At 56.8% G+C, this 22957-nt stretch overlaps 3 protein-coding genes across 4 annotated transcripts in view; 2 read left to right on the forward strand and 1 right to left on the reverse strand.

The window, feature by feature from the left end:
• The window catches only part of LIX1L (limb and CNS expressed 1 like), a 25725-nt gene extending 14357 nt beyond the window's left edge, over positions 1-11368 (forward strand). Inside the window, exons 5-6 of one of the 2 annotated variants that reach the window (XM_085209592.1) lie at positions 2995-3072; positions 4731-5210. In XM_085209592.1, the coding sequence (XP_085065718.1) occupies positions 2995-3072; positions 4731-4991 (339 nt within the window). In that variant the 3' untranslated portion in view covers positions 4992-5210. Of the gene's footprint in view, positions 1-2994; positions 3073-4730; positions 5211-6635 lie in introns of those variants that run through there. The other variant, XM_085209593.1, reaches the window with a different exon arrangement.
• A 1084-nt stretch (positions 11369-12452) lies between these two features.
• RBM8A (RNA binding motif protein 8A) lies at positions 12453-13811 on the forward strand. Its single transcript, XM_085209684.1, has 3 exons — positions 12453-12607; positions 12733-12792; positions 13020-13811. The coding sequence occupies exons 1-3, from the start codon at positions 12541-12543 to the stop codon at positions 13121-13123; spliced, it is 231 nt and encodes a 76-aa protein (XP_085065810.1). The 5' UTR covers positions 12453-12540; the 3' UTR covers positions 13124-13811.
• A 1150-nt stretch (positions 13812-14961) lies between these two features.
• On the reverse strand, positions 14962-16895 carry LOC104915597 (sperm-associated antigen 4 protein-like). The gene is made up of 4 exons (XM_085209685.1): positions 16877-16895; positions 16674-16783; positions 15965-16132; positions 14962-15611 (listed from the first exon to the last, which is right to left on the reverse strand). Exons 3-4 carry the CDS (start codon positions 16100-16102, stop codon positions 15252-15254), a joined length of 498 nt encoding a protein of 165 aa, XP_085065811.1. The 5' UTR covers positions 16103-16132; positions 16674-16783; positions 16877-16895; the 3' UTR covers positions 14962-15251.
• Positions 16896-22957: the final 6062 nt, after the last annotated feature.

Below are 22957 nucleotides of genomic sequence, written 5' to 3' on the forward strand. Positions count from 1 at the left end.
AGCAGCAGTGCTGTGCTGGTTGCGCCGTGTGCCCTGCGAGGGCAGTCACAGAATCACAGAATCACAGAATTGTAGGGGTTGGAAGGGACCTCCAGAGATCATCGAGACCAACCCCCTGCCAAAGCAGTTCCCCACACAGGTCGCACAGGTAGGCGAGACCTGAATATCTGCAGAGGAGACCCCACAACCCCCTGTGCAGCCCGTTCCAGTGCTCCGTCACCTCACCTACAGAAGTTCTTACGCACATTGGTGCAGAACTTCCTGTGCTGCAGCTGATGGCCGTTTCCCCTCGTCCTGTCTCCACGCACCACTGAAAAGAGCCTGGCCTCACCGCTATGGCCGCCACACCTCAGATATTTATAAACCTGGATCAGGTCCCCTCTCAGTCGTCTGTTCTCAAGGCTGAACAGACCCAGTTCACTCAGCCTTTCTCCATAGGGGAGATGCTCCAGGCCCTTCACCATCTTTGTGGCCCTCCGCTGGACTCTTTCCAAGAGATCCCTGTCTTTTTTGTACCGGGGAGCCCAGAACTGGACACAGCACTCCAGATGAGGCCTTACCAGGGCAGAGCAGAGGGGGAGGATCACCTCCCTCGACCTGCTGGCCACGCTCTTCTTAATGCACCCCAGAATGCCATCGGCCTTTTTGGCCACGAGGGCACACTGCTGGCTCACGGCCGACCTGTCGTCCACCAGGACGCCCAGGTCCCTCTCTGCAGAGCTCCTCTCCAGCAGCTCATCCCCCAGCCTGTATTGGTGCATGCAATTATTCCTCCCTAGGCGTAAGACCCTACGCTTGCTTTTGTTGAACCTCACCCGGTTTCTTACTGCCCAGCTCTCCAGCCTGTCCAGGTCTCGCTGAATGGCAGCACAGCCTTCAGCCAATCCTCCCAACTTCGTATCATCAGCAAACTTGCTGAGGGTGGCCACTGTCCCCTCATCGAGGTCATTGATGAAGGTGTTGAAATCCTTATTGAAGATGTTGAGTCCTTATTGCCGCGGCTGCGTACGGGCAGCTCAGCGGTTGCTGCAGCTCTGCAGCGCTGCGTCCCCACGGCGCCACGAGGAGAGCAGACCGGAGCGGTGCTGTTGGTGCCTGTTGGAAATGTCCGAATAATTTTGTCAGGACGGTGTCTCTGATAAAAGCAGATTTTATTGGCCATTGCAGTGGCGGGCGTCCCGCAAGCAGGAGCCCCTATGGACACAACACGGCATCTTTATTCCCTGTTTTCTCCCTCCCCCGTTTCCCCACTGCTGCTACTCCAGGTTCACAATCTTACCAGAGGATTTACGTTTGTTATTTACTTGTTAATTTGTTATCTGGTGTCAGTCAGCAGCCATCCCGTTGTTTCCAGGATGTCTCAGTGCCCTCCTTGTACCGGTGTGGTGATTTGCTTCCAAGTCTTCCTTAAACAAGGAGCAGCGGGGCTGGGGGCTGGGGGGGGGATGATGCCAGGCCTTCCGATGTCCCTGCAGGCGCTTCCTCGGGCATCCATCATTTCTCCTCTGGTTTGACCTGGTGCAGGATATTCTTGCAGTGTGTATGACAAAATATACACCTATGTGCACCTATATCCACCTATGTGCACCTATATACACCTATATACACCTGTATACACCTGTATACATGTATACACCTATACTACCCTATACACCCCTATACACCCCTATACTCGCCTATACTCGCCTATACGCGCCTATACTCACCTATACACACCTATACTCACCTATACTCGCCTATACTCGCCTATACTTGCCTATACACACCTATACTCGCCTATACTCGCCTATACACGCCTATACACGCCTATACTCACCTATACACGCCTATTCACGCCTATACTCGCCTATACTCGCCTATACTCACCTATACTTGCCTATACTCGCCTATACGCGCCTATACTCACCTATACACACCTATACTCACCTATACTCGCTTATACTCGCCTATACTTGCCTATACACACCTATACTCGCCTATACTCGCCTATACACGCCTATACTCGCCTATACTCACCTATTCACGCCTATTCACGCCTATACTCGCCTATACTCGCCTATACTCACCTATACTCACCTATACTTGCCTATACTCGCCTATACACGCCTATACTCACCTATACACACCTATACTCGCCTATACGCGCCTATACGCGCCTATACTCGCCTATACGTGCCTAAACGCGCCTATACTCCCCTATACACACCTATACTCGCCTATACTCGCCTATACTCACCTATACTCACCTATACTCGCCTATACTCGCCTATACACGCCTATACACGCCTATACTCGCCTATACTCGCCTATACTCGCCTATACTCGCCTATACGTGCCTAAACGCGCCTATACTCCCCTATACTCCCCTATACACACCTATACTCACCTATACTCACCTATACTCACCTATACTCGCCTATACTCGCCTATACGCGCCTATACACGCCTATACATGCCTATACTCGCCTATACTCGCCTGTACACGCCTGTACACGCCTGTACACGCCTGTACTCGCCTGTACTCGCCTATACACGCCTATACACGCCTATACACGCCTATGCACGCCTGTACACGCCTATATACAGAGCATGCGTTCCTGGGAGGGGTCATCTAGAGGATAAGTGACGTAAACTATCAGAGATCTTCCCCAGGTTAAGCAGAAAGACTCCCAGAAAGAACTACGTGAAATAAAAAAATATATATTATCCAACTCCAATGCAGAAACGACGTCTGATTCCCACGGTGTCCGCTGGGCTGCGGGGATCTCCGGCTGCCGGCATCCCAGCACGTCGCTGCCATTCTCTCTCATTATCCTGGCTCATTAACTCATTAACTCGCGACTCTTTCGCTCACGGGGCCCCGGACGGCCCTCAGACCCCACAGCCCTCGGGGACCACGAAGGGCCACGCGTGGCACAGGGCACTGAGCTCGCGGGGCCGGGGGGGAGCGCAGCCCGCACCGCCGGCGCCCACTGACTGCTGTTGCTGTTGCAGGAGCTGATGACGGTGTTCCAACTGCTGCACTGGAACGGCAGCCTGAAGGCCATGCGGGAGCGGCAGTGCTCGCGGCAGGTGAGTCACGGAGACACAGAATCATCGGGTGGCCTGGGTTCAAAAGGAGCACAGTGACCATCAGTTCCAACCCCTGCTGGGTGCAGGGTCACCAGGCTGCCCTGAGAACCCATGGGGTGCCATAGGGACCCATGGGGTGCCATAGGGATCCATGGGGTGCCATAAGGACCCATGGGGTGCCATAGGCATCCATGGGATGCTATAAGGACCCATGGGGTGCAATAGGGATCCATGGGGTGCAATAGGGATCCATGGGGTGCCATAGGGACCCATGGGGTGCCATAGGGATCCATGGGGTGCCCTGAAAACCCATGGGTTGCCATAAGGACCCATGGGGTGTCATAGGGATCCATGGGGTGCCCTGAAAACCCATGGGTTGCCATAAGGACCCATGGGGTGTCATAGGGATCCATGGGGTGCCCTGAAAACCCATGGGTTGCCATAAGGACCCATGGGGTGCCATAGGGATCCATGGGGTGCCATAGGGATCCATGGGGTGCCCTGAAAACCCATGGATTGCCATAAGGACCCATGGGGTGCCATGAGGACCCATGGGGTGCCATGAGGACGCATGGGGTGCCATAGGGACGCATGGGTCGCCATGAGGACCCATGGGGTGCCATAGGGACCCATGGGGTGCCATGAGGACCCATAGAATCATTGACTCATAGAATGGCCTGGGTTCAAAAGGAGCACAGTGCCCATCAGTTCCAACCCCCTGCTGTGTGCAGGGTCACCAGGCTGCCCTGAGAACCCATGGGGTGCCATAGGCATCCATGGGATGCTATAAGGACCCATGAGGTGCCATAAGGACCCATGGGGTGCCATAAGGACCCATGGGGTGCCATAGGGATCCATGGGGTGCCATAGGGATCCATGGGGTGCCATAGGGATCCATGGGGTGCCATGAGGACCCATGGGGTGCCATGAGGACCCCGGGGTGCCATGAGGACCCATGGGGTGCCATAGGGACCCATAGAATCATTGACTCATAGAATGGCCTGGGTTCAAAAGGAGCACAGTGCCCATCAGTTCCAACCCCTGCTGTGTGCAGGGTCACCAGGCTGCCCTGAGAACCCATGGGGTGCCATAGGGATCCATGGGGTGCCATAAGGACCCATGGGGTGCCATACGGACCCATGGGGTGCCATGAGGATCCATGGGGTGCCATAGGGACCCATGGGTCGCCATAGGGACCCATGGGGTGCCATGGGGACCCATAGAATCATTGACTCATAGAATGGCCTGGGTTGCCAAGGAGCACAGTGCCCATCAGTTCCAACCCCTGCTGTGTGCAAGGTCACCAGGCTGCCCTGAGAATCCATGGGGTGCCATAGGGATCCAAGGGGTGCCATAAGGACCCATGGGGTGCCATAGGGACCCATGGGGTGCCATGAGGACCCATAGAATCATTGACTCATAGAATGGCCTGGGTTGAAAAGGAGCACAGTGCCCATCAGTTCCAACCCCTGCTGTGTGCTGGGTTGCCAATCACCAGTCCAGGCTGCCCAGAGAACCCATGGGGTGCCATAAGGATCCATGGGGTGCCATAGGGACCCATGGGGTGCCATAGGGACCCATAGAATCATTGACTCATAGAATGGCCTGGGTTGCAAAGGACCACGATGGCCATCAGTTCCAACCCCTGCTGTGTGCAGGTCACCAACCAGCAGCCCAGGCTGCCCAGAGCCACATCCAGCCTGGCCTCAAATGCCTGCAGGGATGGGGATCCACAGCCTCCTTGGGCGACCTGTTCCAGTGCCTCCCCACCTCTGGGTGGAAAACTTCTCCTAACATCCAACCCAAACCTCCCATCTCACTTTAACACCATTCCCCTCGTCCCATCACTTCCCACCCTCACAAACAGCCGTTCCCCTCCTGTTTATCCGCTCCCTTCAAATACCGGGAGGCCACCATGAGTTCTCCCCCAGCCTCCCCTTCTCCAGCTGATTGAGCCCAGCTCCCCCAGCCTTTCCTCATAGGGGCGGTGCTGCAGCCCCCCCTCATCTCTGTGCTCCTCTGGACCCCCTCCAACAGCTCCCGTCTCTCCCGTCCTGGGTGCCTCCACCCCAACCACCCCCGTCCAGTAAATACCCCAATAACCCCTTCACCCCAATAAAATCCCCATCCTAATTAAACTCTCTTTAATAGCTCTCCGTTGTATAATAACCCCCACAATCCTAGCCCTCCCAACCCTAATTAAACCCCCACCCCAATAATCCCCCGCCCCAACAAATCCCACCCTAATTAAACCTCCACCCTAATTAAACCCCCACCCCAATAAATTCCCACCCCAACAAATCCCACCCTAATTAAACCTCCACCCTAATTAAACCCCCACCGCAATAATCCCCCACCCCAACAACTCCCACCCTAATTAAACCCCCACCCCAATAATCCCCCACCCTAATTAAACTCCCACCCTAATTAAACCCCCACCCCCAACAACTCCCACCCTAATTAAACCCCCACCCTAATTAAACCCCAACTCCAACAACTCCCACCCTAATTAAACCCCCACCCCAATAATCCCCCACCCCAACAACTCCCATCCTAATTAAACCCCCACCACCCCCACCCCAATAATCCCCCACCCAACAACCCCCACCCTAATTAAACCCCCACCCCAATAATCCCCCACCCCAACAACTCCCACCCTAATTAAACCCCCACCCCAATAATCCCCCACCCCAACAACTCCCACCCTAATTAAACCCCCACCCCAATAATCCCCCACCCTAATTAAACTCCCACCCTAATTAAACCCCCACCCTAATTAAACCCCCACCCCAGTAATCCTCCCACCCCAACAACTCCCACCCTAATTAAACCCGCACCCTAATTAAACCCCCACCCCAATAATCCCCCACCCTAATTAAACCCCCACCCCAATTAAACCCCCACCCCAATAATCCCCCACCCTAATTAAACCCCCACCCTAATTAAACCCCCACCCCAATAATCCCCCACCCTAATTAAACTCCCACCCTAATTAAACCCCCACCCCAGTAATCCTCCCACCCCAACAACTCCCACCCTAATTAAACCTCCACCCTAATTAAACCCCCACCCTAATTAAACCCCCACCCCAATAATCCCCCACCCTAATTAAACCCCCACCCCAATAATCCCCCACCCTAATTAAACCCCCACCCCAATAATCCTCCCACCCCAACAACTCCCACCCTAATTAAACCCCACCCTAATTAAACCCCCACCCTAATTAAACCCCCACCCCAATAATCCCCCACCCTAATTAAACTCCCACCCCAATAATCCCCCACCCTAATTAAACCCCCACCCTAATTAAACCCCCACCCCAATAATCCCCCACCCTAATTAAACCCCCACCCTAATTAAACCCCCACCCTAATTAAACCCCCACCCCAATAATCCCCCACCCCAATAATCCCCCACCCCAGTGCTGCAGGTCAGTGCTGCAGAGCGGAGGGGGTCGATCCCCTCCCTGTCCCCTCCGGCCTCCCGGGTGCCGCGCGCCTCAAGGCTCCCATTGCAGAGCTGCCCAGAGCCGCGCATCCCCTGACCCCCCGTCCCCCCACCAGGAGGTCCTGGCTCATTACTCCCACCGCGCTCTGGACGACGACATCCGCCAGCAGATGGCCATGGACTGGGTGAGCAGGGAGCAGAGCAGCCCGGGGGCCCTGTCCCGTGAGCTGGCCTCCACCGAGAGGGAGCTGGACGAGGCTCGCCTGGCGGGGAAGGAGCTGCGCTTCCACAAGGAGCGGAAGGACATCCTGATGCTGGCGGCCGGGCAGCTGGGCGGCCTGCACTCCTCGGGCTGCTGAGCTCCACGCCAGCCCTCCTCCCGGCGCCACGCGGGGCGCTGCTGCTCTCACTCCTCTGCCGGGGGCCCTTTTGCACATTTGAAACGTTGCTTTCCCTCTTTCGGTTCTCTTTGTAAAGAAGCCAAAAGCTCCTGTACAGATCCGTGATGCCACTTGAATCCTTGCTCCTCGACCTCCTGCTGGCTGCTGGAGAGCTTCCTCCCTCCCGCCCCATAGCAGTGCTCACCCCATAGCAGTGCTGACCCCATAGCAGGGCTGTGCTGACCCCATAGCAGTGCTGACCCCATAGCAGGGCTGTGCTCACCCCATAGCAGGGCTGTGCTCACCCCATAGCAGTGCTCACCCCATAGCAGTGCTGTGCTCACCCCATAGCAGTGCTGACCCCATAGCAGGGCTGTGCTCACCCCATAGCAGGGCTGTGCTCACCCCATAGCAGGGCTGTGCTCACCCCATAGCAGTGCTCACCCCATAGCAGTGCTGTGCTCACCCCATAGCAGGGCTGTGCTCACCCCATAGCAGGGCTGTGCTCACCCCATAGCAGTGCTGACCCTATAGCAGGGCTGTGCTCACCCCATAGCAGTGCTGACCCCATAGCAGGGCTGTGCTGACCCCATAGCAGGGCTGTGCTAACCCCATAGCAGGGCTGTGCTCACCCCATAGCAGGGCTGTGCTCACCCCATAGCAGGGCTGTGCTCACCCCATAGCAGGGCTCTCCCCATAGCAGGGCTCACCCCATAGCAGGGCTGTGCTCACCCCATAGCAGGGCTGTGCTCACCCCATAGCAGGGCTGACCCTCCTGCTCACCCTATAGCAGTGCTGACCCCATAGCAGTGCTGTGCTCACCCCATAGCAGTGCTGACCCTCCTGCTCACCCCATAGCAGTGCTGACCCTATTGCAGTGCTGTGCTCACCCCATAGCAGTGCTGACCCTATAGCAGTGCTGTGCTCACCCCATAGCAGTGCTGACCCTATAGCAGTGCTGTGCTCACCCCATAGCAGTGCTGACCCTATAGCAGTGCTCTGCTCACACCCATAGCAGTGCTGACCCTATAGCAGTGCTCTGCTCACCCCATAGCAGTGCTGACCCTATAGCAGTGCTGTGCTCACCCCATAGCAGTGCTGACCCTATTGCAGTGCTGTGCTCACCCCATAGCAGTGCTGACCCCATAGCAGTGCTCTGCTCACCCCATAGCAGTACTGACCCTCCTGTTCACCCCATAGCAGTGCTGACCCTATTGCAGTGCTCTGCTCACCCCATAGCAGTGCTGACCCTATTGCAGTGCTCTGCTCACCCCATAGCAGTGCTGACCCTATTGCAGTGCTCTGCTCACCCCATAGCAGTGCTGACCCTCCTGCTCACCCCATAGCAGTGCTGACCCCATAGCAATGCTCTGCTCACCCCATAGCAGTGCTGACCCCATAGCAGTGCTGACCCCATTGCAGTGCTCTGCTCACCCCATAGCAGTGCTGACCCCATAGCAGTGCTCTGCTCACCCCATAGCAGTGCTGACCCTATTGCAGTGCTCTGCTCACCCCATAGCAGTGCTGACCCTATTGCAGTGCTGTGCTCACCCCATAACAGTGCTGACCCTCCTGCTCACCCCATAGCAGTGCTGACCCTCCTGCTCATCCCATAGCAGTGCTGACCCTATAGCAGTGCTCTGCTCACCCCATAGCAGTGCCGACCCTATAGCAGTGCTCTGCTCACCCATAGCAGTGCTGACCCTATAGCAGTGCTCTGCTCACCCCATAGCAGTGCTGACCCCATAGCAGTGCTCTGCTCACCCCATAGCAGTGCTGACCCCATAGCAGTGCTCTGCTCACCCATAGCAGTGCTGACCCCATAGCAGTGCTCACCCCATAGCAGGGCTGTGCTGACCCCATAGCAGGGCTGTGCTCACCCCATAGCAGTGCTGTGCTGACCCCATAGCAGTGCTCTGCTCACCCCATAGCAGTGCTGACCCCATAGCAGGGCTCACCCCATAGCAGGGCTGTGCTGACCCCATTGCAGTGCTCTGCTCACCCCATAGCAGTGCTGACCCTCCTGCTCACCCCATAGCAGTGCTGACCCCATAGCAGTGCTCTGCTCACCCCATAGCAGTGCTGACCCTGCTCTGCTCACCCCATAGCAGTGCTGACCCCATTGCAGTGCTCTGCTCACCCCATAGCAGTGCTGACCCCATTGCAGTGCTCTGCTCACCCCATAGCAGTGCCGACCCTATTGCAGTGCTCTGCTCACCCCATAGCAGTGCTGACCCCATAGCAGTGCTCTGCTCACCCCATAGCAGTGCTGACCCTATTGCAGTGCTCTGCTCACCCCATAGCAGTGCTGATCCTATAGCAGTGCTCTGCTCACCCCATAGCAGTGCCGACCCTATTGCAGTGCTCTGCTCTCCCCATAGCAGTGCTGACCCCATAGCAGTGCTCTGCTCACCCCATAGCAGTGCCGACCCTATTGCAGTGCTCTGCTCACCCCATAGCAGTGCTCTGCTCACCCCATAGCAGTGCTGACCCCATAGCAGTGCTCTGCTCACCCCATAGCAGTGCTGACCCCATAGCAGTGCTCTGCTCACCCCATAGCAGTGCTGACCCCATAGCAGTGCTGTGCTCACCCCATAGCAGTGCTCACCCCATAGCAGTGCTCTGCTCACCCCATAGCAGTGCTCTGCTCACCCCATAGCAGTGCTGACCCCATAGCAGTGCTGTGCTCACCCCATAGCAGTGCTCACCCCATAGCAGTGCTGTGCTGACCCCATAGCAGTGCTCTGCTCACCCCATAGCAGTGCTGACCCCATAGCAGTGCTGTGCTGACCCCATAGCAGTGCTGACCCCATAGCAGTGCTCTGCTCACCCCATAGCAGTGCTGACCCTAAAGCAGTGCTCTGCTCACCCCATAGCAGTGCTGACCCCATAGCAGTGCTGACCCCATAGCAGTGCTGTGCTCACCCCATAGCAGTGCTGACCCTATAGCAGTGCTCTGCTCACCCCATAGCAGTGCTGACCCCATAGCAGTGCTGTGCTCACCCCATAGCAATCCCTGACCCTTTTTGCCTTTAAGGGATGCTGTTCGAGACGCACCCTGTTGACCCCTCTGTGTCGGTGCTGCTGGGGATGCATCTCCTCCCCGCGGCTGCCGTGCGCCCACAGCTCTGAGCTCTGCAGGAGGCGGGGCTCCATCCCAGCTCCCTCTGAGCACCGAAGGCGAGGAGCTGCATCCCCCCGTAGCAGCTGCACCGCCCGAGGGGTTTCCCACCGGAGTTTTGGGCTGTGGGGTGCGGGGAGGTCCCACTATTGGTGCTGTAGGGCGGAGGTGAGTGGAGCTGCCTTAGCGGTCGGCGTTGCAGTTTTGCAGCCCTGCCAGCCCTGGTTTTTATATCTATTTTTATATACACAGCAGTATTGAGTTTTTGATGTATTTTATGATGTGTGCGGGAGCTGCGCCGCGTCCCCTCAGCACTGCAGGCCCCAAACCCAGCCCCCATCCTTCGCTCTGCCACCACCCCACGGCTTCTGAGACCCTTCACCCCACATCCCCCGCAGGAGCTCCCGCTGTCCCCAAGTGATGGAGGAAGGGAAACGTTTGGACCAAAGCTGCTGTTGTGTGGGGTCTGAGGGACAGCGTTACTCCGGGATGGCTGCAGTCACCCCATGGCAGTGCCGACCCCATAGCAGTGCTCTGCTCACCCCATAGCAGTGCTGTGCTCACCCCATGGCAGTGCTGTGCTCACCCCATAGCAGTGCTGTGCTCACCCCATGGCAATGCCGACCCCATAGCAGTGCTGTGCTCACCCCATGGCAATGCTGACCCCATAGCAGTGCTGTGCTCACCCCATGGCAGTGCTGACCCCATAGCAGTGCTATGCCGACCCCATAGCAGTGCTGTGCTCACCCCATGGCAATGCCGACCCCATAGCAGTGCTGTGCTCACCCCATAGCAGTGCTGACCCTACTGCAGTGCTGTGCTCACCCCATGGCAATGCCGACCCCATAGCAGTGCTGTGCTCACCCCATAGCAGTGCTGACCCCATGGCAGTGCCGTGCTCACCCCATAGCAGTGCTGTGCTCACCCCATGGCAATGCCGACCCCATAGCAGTGCTGTGCTCACCCCATAGCAGTGCTGACCCCATAGCAGGGCTGTGCTGACCCCATAGCAGTGCTGACCCTACTGCAGTGCTGTGCTGACCCCATAGCAGTGCTGACCCCATAGCAGTGCTGTGCTGACCCCATAGCAGTGCTGACCCCATAGCAGTGCTGTGCTGACCCCATAGCAGTGCTGACCCCATAGCAGTGCTGTGCTCACCCCATAGCAGTGCTGACCCCATAGCAGTGCTGTGCTGACCCCATAGCAGTGCTGTGCTCACCCCATAGCAGTGCTGACCCCATAGCAGTGCTGACCCCATAGCAGTGCCCGCACACATCACTGCTCACACACCGACCGCTGCCTTTTGTATCCATGGTTTTATACAATAAACCACTCCAATGTGGGGGATCTGTGGGGTATTTGTGGGGTGCGTGGGGGGTGTCTCTGGGATATCTATGGGGTACACGTGGTTTTGTTGGGCACAGCCCCAGAGCCACCCTGCGCCATGGGGTGTCCATGGGGTACCTATGGGATACGTGTGTTTCTGTGGGGTGCAGGCCTCGTAGCCACCCTGCTCTTTGGGGTATCTGTGGGGTCTATGGGGTATCTGTGGGGTCTATGGGGTATCTGTGGGGTATCTATGGGGTCTATGGGGTATCTGTGGGGTATCTAAGGGGTCTATGGGGTATCTGTGGGGTCTATGGGGTATCTGTGGGGTATCTATGGGGTCTATGGGGTATCTGTGGGGTATCTATGGGGTCTATGGAGTATTTATGGGGTCTATGGGGTATCTGTGGGGTATCTATGGGGTCTATGGGGACTATGGGGTATCTGTGGGGTATCTGTGGGGTCTATGGGGTATCTATGGGGTCTATGGAGTATCTGTGGGGTATCTATGGGGTCTATGGGGTATCTGTGGGGTATCTGTGGGGTCTATGGGGTATCTGTGGGGTATCTATGGGGTATCTGTGGGGATCTATGTGGTCTATGGGGTATCTGTGGGGATCTATGGGGTCTATGGGGTATCTGTGGGGAATCTATCGGGTCTATGGGGTGTCTTTGGGTTACACGTTTTTGCTGGGCAGGACCCTGGAGCCCCCCTGCTCCTTGAGGGACCCATGGGTATCCATGGGGCATCCATGGGGTATCTATGGGGGATCTATGGGGGATCTATGGGGTATCCGTGGGGTATCTGTGGGGTATCTATAGGGTATCTATAGGGTATCTATGGGGTGTCAATGGGGCGTCCATGGGCATCCATGGGGTGTGCGTGTTTGTGGGGTGGAGGCCCAGAGCCACCGTTCCTTGGGATGTCTGTGTGGTACCTATGGGGTGCGTGTGCGCTTTTGGGGTCTGCTCCGTGGGATTTCTATGAGGCGCCTGTGTTTCTGTGGCCGCTTTGACCTCCCCAAGATGGCGCCGCGCGCGCTCCCGCCCCTCTTCCTCCGCCTCTGTCCTCCTCAAGATGGCGGCAGCCCGCGGCCGGCGCGCGACGCGGACGCATTTCTGGCGCGCGGCATCGCCCCGCTTCCGGCGCGTTTCCCGTCGTGCACCGCAGGGCGGTTTGGGAGCGCGGCAAGATGGCGGACGTTCTGGATCTGCACGAGCCGAGCGGCGAGGACTTCGCCATGGACGAGGACGGCGACGGTGAGGGCGGCCGAGGCCCGGCGGGCGGGCGGGCGGTGCGGCTCTGCTCCCGTTCCCCGCTCCCCGGAACCCCCCGCCCCGCCCCCGCTCGGGCTGCCCGGCCCTGACCGGCCGTCTTTCCGCAGAGAGCATCCATAAGCTGAAGGAGAAGGCCAAGAAGCGGAAAGGCCGCGGCTTCGGCTCGGGTGAGGGCGGCGCTCCGTGAAACTCCGAACCCGGCGCCGCGTCGCGTCCTCGGGGCCGTGCGGTGCTGTGCGAGGTTTTGTGGGGCCGTGCGGGGCTTTGGGAGGTTCTGCGGGGTTCTGTGTGGCTCTGCGGGGCTGTATGGGGCTGTGCGGGGCTGTATGGAGTTCTGTGGGGCTCACAGTGGACTGCGAGTTTGCTGAATTTCGTAGCTTAAATGGTTCCCAAGGTCCTCAACAGAAGGCTGAACTGATCAAAGAGAAGGAAGGAAGCAATTTGCCGGCCTCCCAGAACACCAGATCCTTCAGTCCCCCAGATCCTTCCCCAGGATGAACAGCCCCGGCTCCTTCAGCCTTTCTTTGGAGGAGAGCTGCTGCAGCCCTCAGCGCGTCCTCGCGGCCCCCTCTGGACCCGCTCCGACAGCTGCACGTCTCTCATGTGCTGGGGGCCCAGTCCTGGGCGCAGGGCTCCAGATGGGGCTGGCACAGCTGACGCTCTTTGGCTCTTCTCGTCTCCCCGTTCCCTCAGCCGCTGCCCACACGGCTTCCTTCTGAATCCTTTGCCAGCACCTCTGCTCTGCTCTGCACACAGTGCACAAACTCTCTCCAAGCGAGACGCCCAAAACTGTGCGCGGCACTCGAGGTGCATGTGGTGCTGTTAGGATTTTGTTATCCGCACTCCACATCGTGGCATCAGGTGGCGCCCGGTTGCTATTTCTGGGTGCCTGGTTCTCAGGAGAGAAGAGCAGCTACAGATCCCAGAAGACGTTCACGGTTCGGTCTCCATTTTCCGTGCAGAGGGAGGGAGAAAACTGCCCACAAGTCACGAGACGGCCCCGTCTTCCTCTGCTCGTCTCTGCGGTGTGTGCTCCCCGCCGTCTTGCCTGCAGCAGTAGTAAGGCCGTTGGTTTTGGACGCTCCCTCACTCTTTTTATTTCATGTACTCCCTTCACTTCCGATTCCATTGCATTCTGTCATCTCGCCTTCCGCCATCGTATCCAGTAAATCAGTTTTCTCCCTCAGCTCGTTGCCGCTGTTTTGTTCTTAGGCCCATCTCCCCGCCTCTTCCCCTTGTTCCCTTCCCCTTCACCAGGGGTGTGGGTCGCTGGGTCCCTCTGCCCTATTAGTCACAGAACCGGGCCGAAGCGACCCACAAACCGGTGACGGTGCAGTCCCACCAGTGCTGGCTGCAGAGGGCAATCTCTTCTCCAGGCCAGCTGGCCACACTGCTTCCGAGAGGAGCCAGGATGCCGCTGGCCTTCTTGGCCATTTGGGCACGCTGATGGCTGCTGTGACGTCTCCCGTCCACCAGGACCCCAAGTCCCTCTCCGCAGGGCGGCTCTCAGTTCTCCTCCTGCTCTGTACTCAGGTTTGGCATTGCCCCGACTCAGGAGCAGCACCGTGCCCTTGGCCGTGTCGAAGCTCGTGCTGTTCTCATGGGCACACTCCTCCAACCTGCCCCAGTCCCACTCTCTGGATGCCGTCCCTTCCTCCTCCGATGGCGACTGCACCGCGCTGCTTGGTGTCCTTGGTACCGGAGCCAGGAGGACACGAGGCTGAGGAGGGCTCGTCTCGCATGTGCCTGAGCATCTCTTCCCGGAGGATCTGCTCCACGATCTCCGCAGGCACTGAAGTGAGGCTCACAGGCCTGGAGTTTCCCTCTGACGGCCTCCTCAGAGCGATGTTTCCATTTTCCAGTCGCCACGGCCTTTGCCCAGCGGCCACGACTTCTCCGAGGAGCTGGAGAGCGGCTTGGCAAGCCCACAATCGGCCGGCCCCTTCAGCAGCCCGGCATGCACGTCACCGGGCCCCAGAGCTTGTACAAATCCAGCCCCGTCAGCTGGCCCAACGACCGCAAGAACTGCGTGCGTTTTGGTGCGCTGTGCCAAACCAATGCAGTGAGCAGCGGAAAGCGGGCAGCCTTGCTTCTACCCCTTGCTGGGCTCCAGGCAGGGCTGTCGCTCTGCCCGTGTCGCTGCACGATGCCAGGCGTCAGTCTCTCTCTCTGAGCGCTGGACACATCTCAGCCTGCCCATTTCCTCTCGCAGCCTGGAGGTTCTGGAGTTCCCCACAGCCAGAGGGCTGGGCGGCTCGGTCGCTCCTCAGAGCTCCATCTGGCTGCCCGTGTCAGCCCAGAAAGGCTGTGGCCCCTCCGCCTGGGTTTGTGCCTCAGCCCGGCTGTTGCGACGAGCGGTCGCCGTGTTGGTGTCAGGGGAGCACCGGCGAGCCCGGCGCAGAGCTTTGGGAGGCTGGAGATGAATGAGGAGCTGCCCACCCCACGTAGCTGCGCCCCATCTCAACACAGACGCACTTCGAGATGATGTTAATGTCTTTATTTTTTTGACCACAAATCCAATTTCAGATCTTCATTTTCAATTTTAGATCTTCCATATTCAATTTCAGATCTTCCCTATTCAATTTTAGATCTTCCATATCCAATTTCCGATCTTACAAGTCCAATTTCAGATGGCCATTTTTTCCACCACCTTCCCATGCACCTGCACTCGGTAAATGCAGGTGTATTCTGGATGTCCCCAGTTGCTCTTCACCAGAACCTTGATGTAGCGAAAGGCTCTGGAATGATTATTCTGCAAAGGAAATGGGGAGGAACAAAGGAATGGGGGTTCAAATTCCCATTCCTGTTGCTCAGGAGGGCTCCAGTTGCAGGCATGTGGGAACACAGGGAGGGGCAGGGAGCAGGCGTCCTCCCTGGCGTGCTGCCCCTGTCCTACCTCAAGCAGGAAGGTCTGTAAGGGTGCTTTCCGCACATTAAAGCTGAATGAGCCAAGCGGAACCTCCTCTTCGCTGTCCACATCCAGTCCCTTGCAAGCAAAGCACAAGGATTGATGCTCAGGTTCGTGCCACCAAGAGCAAAGGTGTGTGCTGTCCACCCCCCTGCCCTGGGGCTCGGGCAGTAGCCCAGCACTGCTTCTCTGCTTCACTGCTGGAGCTCAGTCTCCACCTCGAGGTTTCATCAAGAACCCCGAGATGCTTGCCGAGCAAGGCTTAAGAAGGATCCCACCTCTCCAACTTAGGAAACATCCCCTGGGGGCACTGCAGTGCTCGGGAGACAGCGGGACGCAGGGCTCGGGAGGATGCCCAAAAGCAAGCCAGTCCCTGCTCCGGCACTGTCCTGTGCCCAGATCCCAGGCAAAAGAGCCAAGTAGGGACTTACAAAGACAGCAAATTCTCCCGGGGCGCTGCTGGAGAAGCCAGCTGGAGTCAGCTCTGGGTCGACGTGTCGCAGAGTGACACAAGCGGGCAGGATTTCAGCTGGCAACCTGATGACAACCTGGCCCTGATGTCCCTGCATGGGCCAGCATTCTCCTGGTGAAACACCCGGCTGCAAACAGAATGGGAGAGCAGAGAAGTAGGAGAGAGCGCTGGGGCCACAGCACTCCAGGTGCAGCTAAAGGCAAAGGCGGCGAGCGTCTGCGGGTCGCGCTTCTGCTTGAGAGCGGCTTACGTGTGAGGAATCGGGCAGAAACACAGGGCCTTAATTCCCTGCCCGACAAAGGGGCTCTCGGTGTCACTGAAAAGGGGAAGACGGTGGCTGGGAAAGCGTCGCAGTGGGACCATCTCTCTCTCTCCAGCGCTGGCTCTGCTGGCCCCCAGCTCTACCCCCACAGAGGGGCAGGTGGGATGGCTGCGGCACTGAGGTGTCGGCGGGGAGGAGATCTCTCACCCAGCTGGGACTGAGGAGTGTGGGCCTCACACAGCAGTTCAGCTCAGGTGCCCTCCTGAGGGGAGCCAGCGATTGCCAGCACCCCCAGCCCCGTATCGGACCTTTGGCTTCACGGCTTGAGCAACACGCCGGGGCTGAGGGGAGACCCCCGAGGGGGAGCGAGGGGTGCAAGCAGCACTGCTGATGGCCGCCACGATACCTGCAAGATGGTATCCGGAGGATTCACGGGGACGATGAAATGGTGGAGCCAGCAAAACCAGCACTTAAATGTATAGGTAGGAGAAGTTCTCTGGAGGTCGATGGCAGCACCTGTAATGATGGGGAGGAGGTGAGTGCAAGAGGCGGCAGACGTGGAGAAGCTGAGGGTAGCAGGGCTTGCCTGCCTGTGTCCCCAGTCCTCACCATTGCTCTTCCATGCCCAGTCAGGGTCTGATAGCAGTCCTGCTGTGCTCTCAGCTCAGACACTGCCTTTATCCCCAGGGGAAGACAAGAAACGATGTCAGGACACGACCACGTCAGCGCGCAGCTCAGCGTGACTGCCAGCACCCGGAGGTCTGACACGCAAGGCGTCCAGAGGGCTGTGAGCTCCGTGCTGGCGGCACAGGAGGCCAGGACTGAGGCTGTGCTTTCTGGGGATGGGCCATGAGGTGCTCGCCCTGCTCACCCCTGACAAACCCTGTCAGCCCAACAGAGCCCCGTAACTTTGACATAACCCCATAACCCCGAACAAACCCCAAGTTTTTGATTTCCTTTGCCCCCTCGGACCCTTTCAGTTACGGACCTAAAGATGCTGCCCTGCTGTTGCGGGGGGGAGCCCTCGCTCCCAGCCTGGGGAAATACTTCACATTTAGGATATCACCCTAAACTTGAGGGGGGCATGATCCCAATATGGGAGCACGACCCCAATGGGAGGTATCACCCCTAATGGGTGATGTCCCTAATGGGGACATCACCCCAAATGCGGGGGCATCACCCCAAAATGGCAGTGTGTCCACGCTGTTGGGGTATCATCCTAAATGGGGCCATTGAGCCCCATTGAACCCTGGGGGCAGTGGGAGAAAATGTGTCCGCAGTGGGGATGTGACAGCAGTGGGGTGAGATGCGAGTGGGGAGTTGACACGAGGGAGGTGAGGCACCGATAGGAAAGTGACAGCAGTGGGGATGTGACACGAGTGGGGACGTGACACCATAGGAGTGACAGCAGCAGAGTGCGACAGCAGCGGGAGTGGAACAGCCGTGGGAAGGGACCCGAGTGGGAGTGTGACACGAGTGGGGACGTGACAGCAGTGGGAGTGGGTAAGCAGCAGGGGACCGACACCACTGGGTTGTGGCTCTGGTGGGTGTGGGACACCATTATGGCACTGACATCAGTGGGTTGCATTCCCGGGTCACTCACCCGGACACAACACGTTTTTGTAGCGTATTTGTAGAAATACAGCTGTTGAATTGCCGTATTCTGCGACTATTTCAGAATTTCTATTCATCAGCTTTCCTTAAGCACTGGAGCGTAAGGAGAAGCCGGCAGCAGCTTAGGGTAAACAACGAATGAAACACAAACAGCCCCAAAATGCAACTAACGGAGGAAGCCGCAAAAGACCGACGGCGTTTTAGAATGGCGCTGCAGTTCCCGCAGCGCTCCGGCAGAGGGCGCCAGCGGAGCGGGAAAAGGTGAGCAGCGCTCCGTGCGGCCGCTGCGCCGCGTCGTCCGTGGGTGCCGGCGCCGGGCCGGGAAGCGCCGCGGTCTCCGAGCGCTTTGTGCTGAATTCCGTCGCGTTGCGGTGGTCGTCTCCTCGCACAGCTCGTGGAGGAGTTGAGGCCTTTTTGGTAGGCAGCCTAATCACGGGATCGCGGGGTTTGGAAGGGTCCCACCCTCTGCTACAGCAGTTTCCTGGTGCAGGTCGGCATCCGGAGGGGTCTTGAGTATCTCATAGGAGGCTCCTCAGCCTCCCTGGGCAGCCCGACCGTACAGAAGTTGTTCTGCATGTTAGTACAGAACTTATGTTGAGTTTGAGGCCATCGCTCCTCATCCTATCACTGCGCACTGCCGAGGAGAGCCCGGCCTCATCCATCTGTCCCCCACCTCCCTTTAGATACATGTGCACATTTACCACATCTCCTCTCAGTCTTCTTGTCCCCAGGCTGAGCAGACCCGGGCCACTCGGCCCTTCCTCATACAGGAGATGCTCCAGGCCATTTATCATCTTTGTGGCTGGACTCCTTCATGGAAAGCCCTGTCTCTTTTGAACGAGCAGCCCAGAACTGGACACAGTATTCTAAATGTGGCCCCACAGAGCAGAGCAGAGGGAGAACAGAACAACCCTCGTCCTGCTGCCATGCTCTTTGTAATGCTCCCCAGGACACCACAGCCTTGCTGCCACGAGGGTACAGATGGCTCATGGGCGACCTGCTGGCCACCAGGACCCCCAGGTCCTCCTCATCACAGAGTCACAGAACGGCCAGGGTTGGAAGGGACTCAAGGATCACGAAGCTCCAACCCCACACCAATGCAGAGCCACCAACCTCCACGTCTCACAGCAGCCCAGGCTGCCCAGGGCCCCATCCTTGCTGCCCTCCAACACCTCCAGGGATGGACGGGGATCCACAGCCTCTCTGGGCAGCTGTTCCAGCACCTCCCCGCTCTCCCAGCAAACAACTTCCCCCTGACAGCCAGCTGAAAGCTGCCCTCCCTCCACTTCCAGCCATTCCCCTCGTCCTGCAGTTATCAACCTTTTCAGAGTTGATCTCATCAGAGCTCCTCTCCAGCTGCTCACAACCCAGCCTGTGCTGATGCTGCAGTTGTTCCTCTCCAGCTGTAAGACTCTACACTTCAATGTCATCAGGTTCCTTTTAGCCCAGTTCTGATCCGTCCAGGTCTTGCTGAATGGCAGCACAGCCCTCAGGTGTGTCGCCGGTGTTTCTCATCCTGTCACATGGAAAGAACAGCTGTGGATCATTTTTCTGGTTGGGAAAGATGGCATTAGAGCCTTTTTTTTCTTTTTCTTCTATCGCCCATTCGGACGTTTCTGCAAATCTCATATTCTGAGAAGTTTTCTCACTCTTCTTCCCACAGTTCTCATCTCTCCCTTTTCCACTACCAGTCCTTCTGCTCGTTATGCCTAAAATTGCAAAGTTTTTTTTTTTCATTTCCACTCCTGCTGAAGAAGTTTCCCACGTTTGCTGCAGGGCTGATGTCACCCCAGGTGAGGCCATTGCTCTGTGTCAGACAGGGGCACATCCCTCGCTGGAAGCCTCTGCTGCAGGCTTCCACAGCTCTCCGTCGTGCTGCTGGGCGCGTGGCAAAGCAGAACAAAGCTTCAAAGCACCAGGAGTGTTACTGAACGCTGAGAACAACGAGGCGATGCTGTGTTCCAGGAGCACCAGCTCCGATTCAGCCGTGTCCCGTTGCCCAGAGCAGCCCTCGCTCCCACTAATCCCAGTAAGAACCGCAGCTGGGATTAGGTGCTATTTCCAACAACAGAGCTGAAAGGGGCCGAGCAAACAGAGCGTCGAAATGTCCCGTCCCTATTTATAGAGGAATGGATCCACGCATAAATCCTGCCTTTCGCCTCCAATTAAGCAGCTCCCTTTTCTCCACTGGGTCAGCAACGAGCGTGTTGTCCTCCGGCAGCGCTCAGCCTGCCCACGAACGGCAAGTTGCAGATCTGTTTTATCCTTTGAAACGCTCAGGGTGATCTTCCTGCAGAGCGTTATAGGCCTGCGAATGATTTATAAAATCGATGCGTTTTTACCTCTGCCAAGATTTCCCTGGACAAAAAGCCATGGCCTCGTGCACCTGCTTTTATTTCTGGTGTTCAGACTGGCTGACGCCCTGCTCAGGAGCTGGTGAGGAATCGTGTGGCCACCTGCACTGCCGTGCACAAAGGCTGCAAAGAACACAAAAAATGGTATTCAATGGCAGCCTGTTGCTTTCCGGCCTTCTTTAGCTTTGAAGTGATATAGTGTCTGGAAAGTTTAATCAGCCGTTTTTCTGTAGTGACAGATTTGCCTCAAGGAACTGCAAATCAAAAAATAAGGCACGAATTATTTTGTTATTTGAATATTTTAAGACAAAAGGGATTTGAAACTCGTGTGAGGGGTGGGATATTCTTCCATTCCACCGCTGCTGCAGCTCGGACTGGTGAAGGAGATTCCAGGTGATGCATCACAGAATGACTGAAACCGATCACTGCCTCCAAAGCCGTGAATGTCCACGCTGGGACATCAGCTGCTGGGTTTCAGCCCAGTGCAGGGAGCACTTGTGCTTGCAAGAGGCTCAGCCATAGGAAAAGGCACGGAGGGTTGTGAGCTGTGCTCTGCTGCTGGAGCCTGGCCCTGATTTCACATTGCCAGAGAAGAGTTTGCGTTTTCACCGAAATCCTGCTTATCTCACTGATAATTACTCCGGTCCAGTCACTATTCGAACAGCACAGCGACTGCTTGGGGGCAGCTTTGGGGAACCCAAGTTCAGTTAGGAGGATTGTCCCAGGATTACGTGCTGTCTATTTTAAGAGATCAGTTTTTATCTTCACCAGTGAAAGAAGGAGTAGGTGCTCCTTTGCTCATCACGAGGCTGAGGCACCATGCGTGGACATGGCACGTTCCCCCACAGCAAAGCCTTCCTTCCCTCTGCATCCTTGTCTCACATCTTTAAAGGGTTCTGTTTCATTCTTAACGTAGGAAAATATTTTTCCCCCACCAGCCAAGGTTGGCTCTTTCGCCATCTTTGAGATTTACCAAGTCCTGGAGATTCAGGTTGCAATGCCGACTTCCTCGAGCTTAGGAAACCATCCTGATGTAAACAGTGGGACAACTCCTGTCCGATTACTTCTTGGGACTGGTCGTGAGCCAGGCTCACTGAGTGGCTGCTGGAAGTCAGCCGTTCCCTTTGGAGGAGGTGTCACTGCTGCTCTGATGTCAGCCCCTGCTTTGCACCGCCGTCGTCGTGCCCGAAGGACCACTGGCTGGCGTCTGGCATCCCGGGTATTGAGAGCAGCACTGCAGCAAGGCGCACGGCAGGCGTCAGGGTGGAAGAGATGGCAATCCTTCCACGCACCCTGTTACTGCTTCATGTGCGAAGCTGGGTGGCAGCAGTCCTGCGTCCGCAAGGACCCAATGGCGCGAGCACGGACAACTCCCTTCTTTCTGTCCGTTTTTCACCATTTCCTGCTGTTCCCATCCGCGCCGTGGCTCTGCCACCGCAAACATCAGGTCGGCCATCGGGGAGCTGGCACAGCTATGGAGGCGTGCCAGAAATGAAGCACCGCTCCTCTCGATTCACCTGTTCACTTCAGCTACAAAATTCTGTTGTCGCCTCAGTAAAGGGGGGCTGGCCTTAGGAACAGTGAGAGGAAAAACAGATCACAGGCAAAACGAACTGCTGCCAGCAGGATGGAATTGAAATCCTTGCTAACTTTGAAAAACAGAAGAGTTGCTTGGAGACGATTGCGCCTGTGCCTCTCGTGATGTTTCTTCCTCTGCTTTTCATTAATGTGAAATAATTTTCCCTACCTTTCTCTCTGCCACGAACAGGAAGCAATGTATTTGCCTCGCACCGGTCCCCATCCAGAAAATAAAAGCAACTCCTTTAACTGCCTTGGGAACCATTTCTGTGCCTATTCACTGGCCTACAGCGAGTCCTGTGCTTTCCTGTTGCCCTTGGAAAATGAGTGCACTTCATTATGTGCAGTGGTTCACTTCATTATTTTTTCATGATCTTATTGTGCTTCTCCTTTTAACAGTGATGGGGGGAAACATAAAAAAAAAAAAGACCAAAGGTGCTTTTGGGTCCAGAACCTCAGCGACTGCCTTTTGGAAACACTACACATACATCAATTACGTGGAGTTAATTGGCCACTGCATGCAATTTTGGAAAAACTCCAGTGAGTTTTAAGGCAAGAAAAGCCTTTCATCACCTTTAAGACATGTTCACAAGTCAGTCAGAGCCAACTGCTCAAGGCCAAGTGAAGCTGAAAGTGCCCCAAATCCCCAGGCCCTGTTGTCCCCCGTTTCTCTTTGCTGCTGAGATGAGCACTGCCAACAGCAGCCCATGTCTTGGGCTCACTTCTCCGGCGTCTTGGCAGCGCTCACCATCTGTTCCTCTGTCTTTATCCTCGCCGACTCCAATCCCTTATCCTCTTTATGGCACTCGACTGCTGTATCCTAACGTCCCCCAGCAAATCCAGGCCAGTCGTTGCACTCAGTCGGGGCTGTACTTTAATCTCCCTTCGCACCCGTGATGCAAAGTGCCACAAGGTGCTGCCTTGTCACGCTGTCAGGCTGCTGGGGATGCTGGAAGGATGGCAGGCTTTTAGCTTTGCTTTGGTACCCCGTGCCGTGCTGGGGAAATAGGACACATTGCCTATTTCTTCTGCTGATGATCGACGTCTGAAGCTTCAGAAGAAGCAGAAAACCTGTTTTGCCCATTGTGTGATGATGCTCCTTGCTGTCAGAGGAGTGAGGATCACTGCTGCGGAGCTGGAAGAG

Source organism: Meleagris gallopavo, chromosome 27, assembly GCF_905368555.1.
Source record: "Meleagris gallopavo chromosome 27, MGAL_WU_HG_1.1, whole genome shotgun sequence".
NCBI classification, from domain to species: Eukaryota; Metazoa; Chordata; class Aves; order Galliformes; family Phasianidae; genus Meleagris; species Meleagris gallopavo.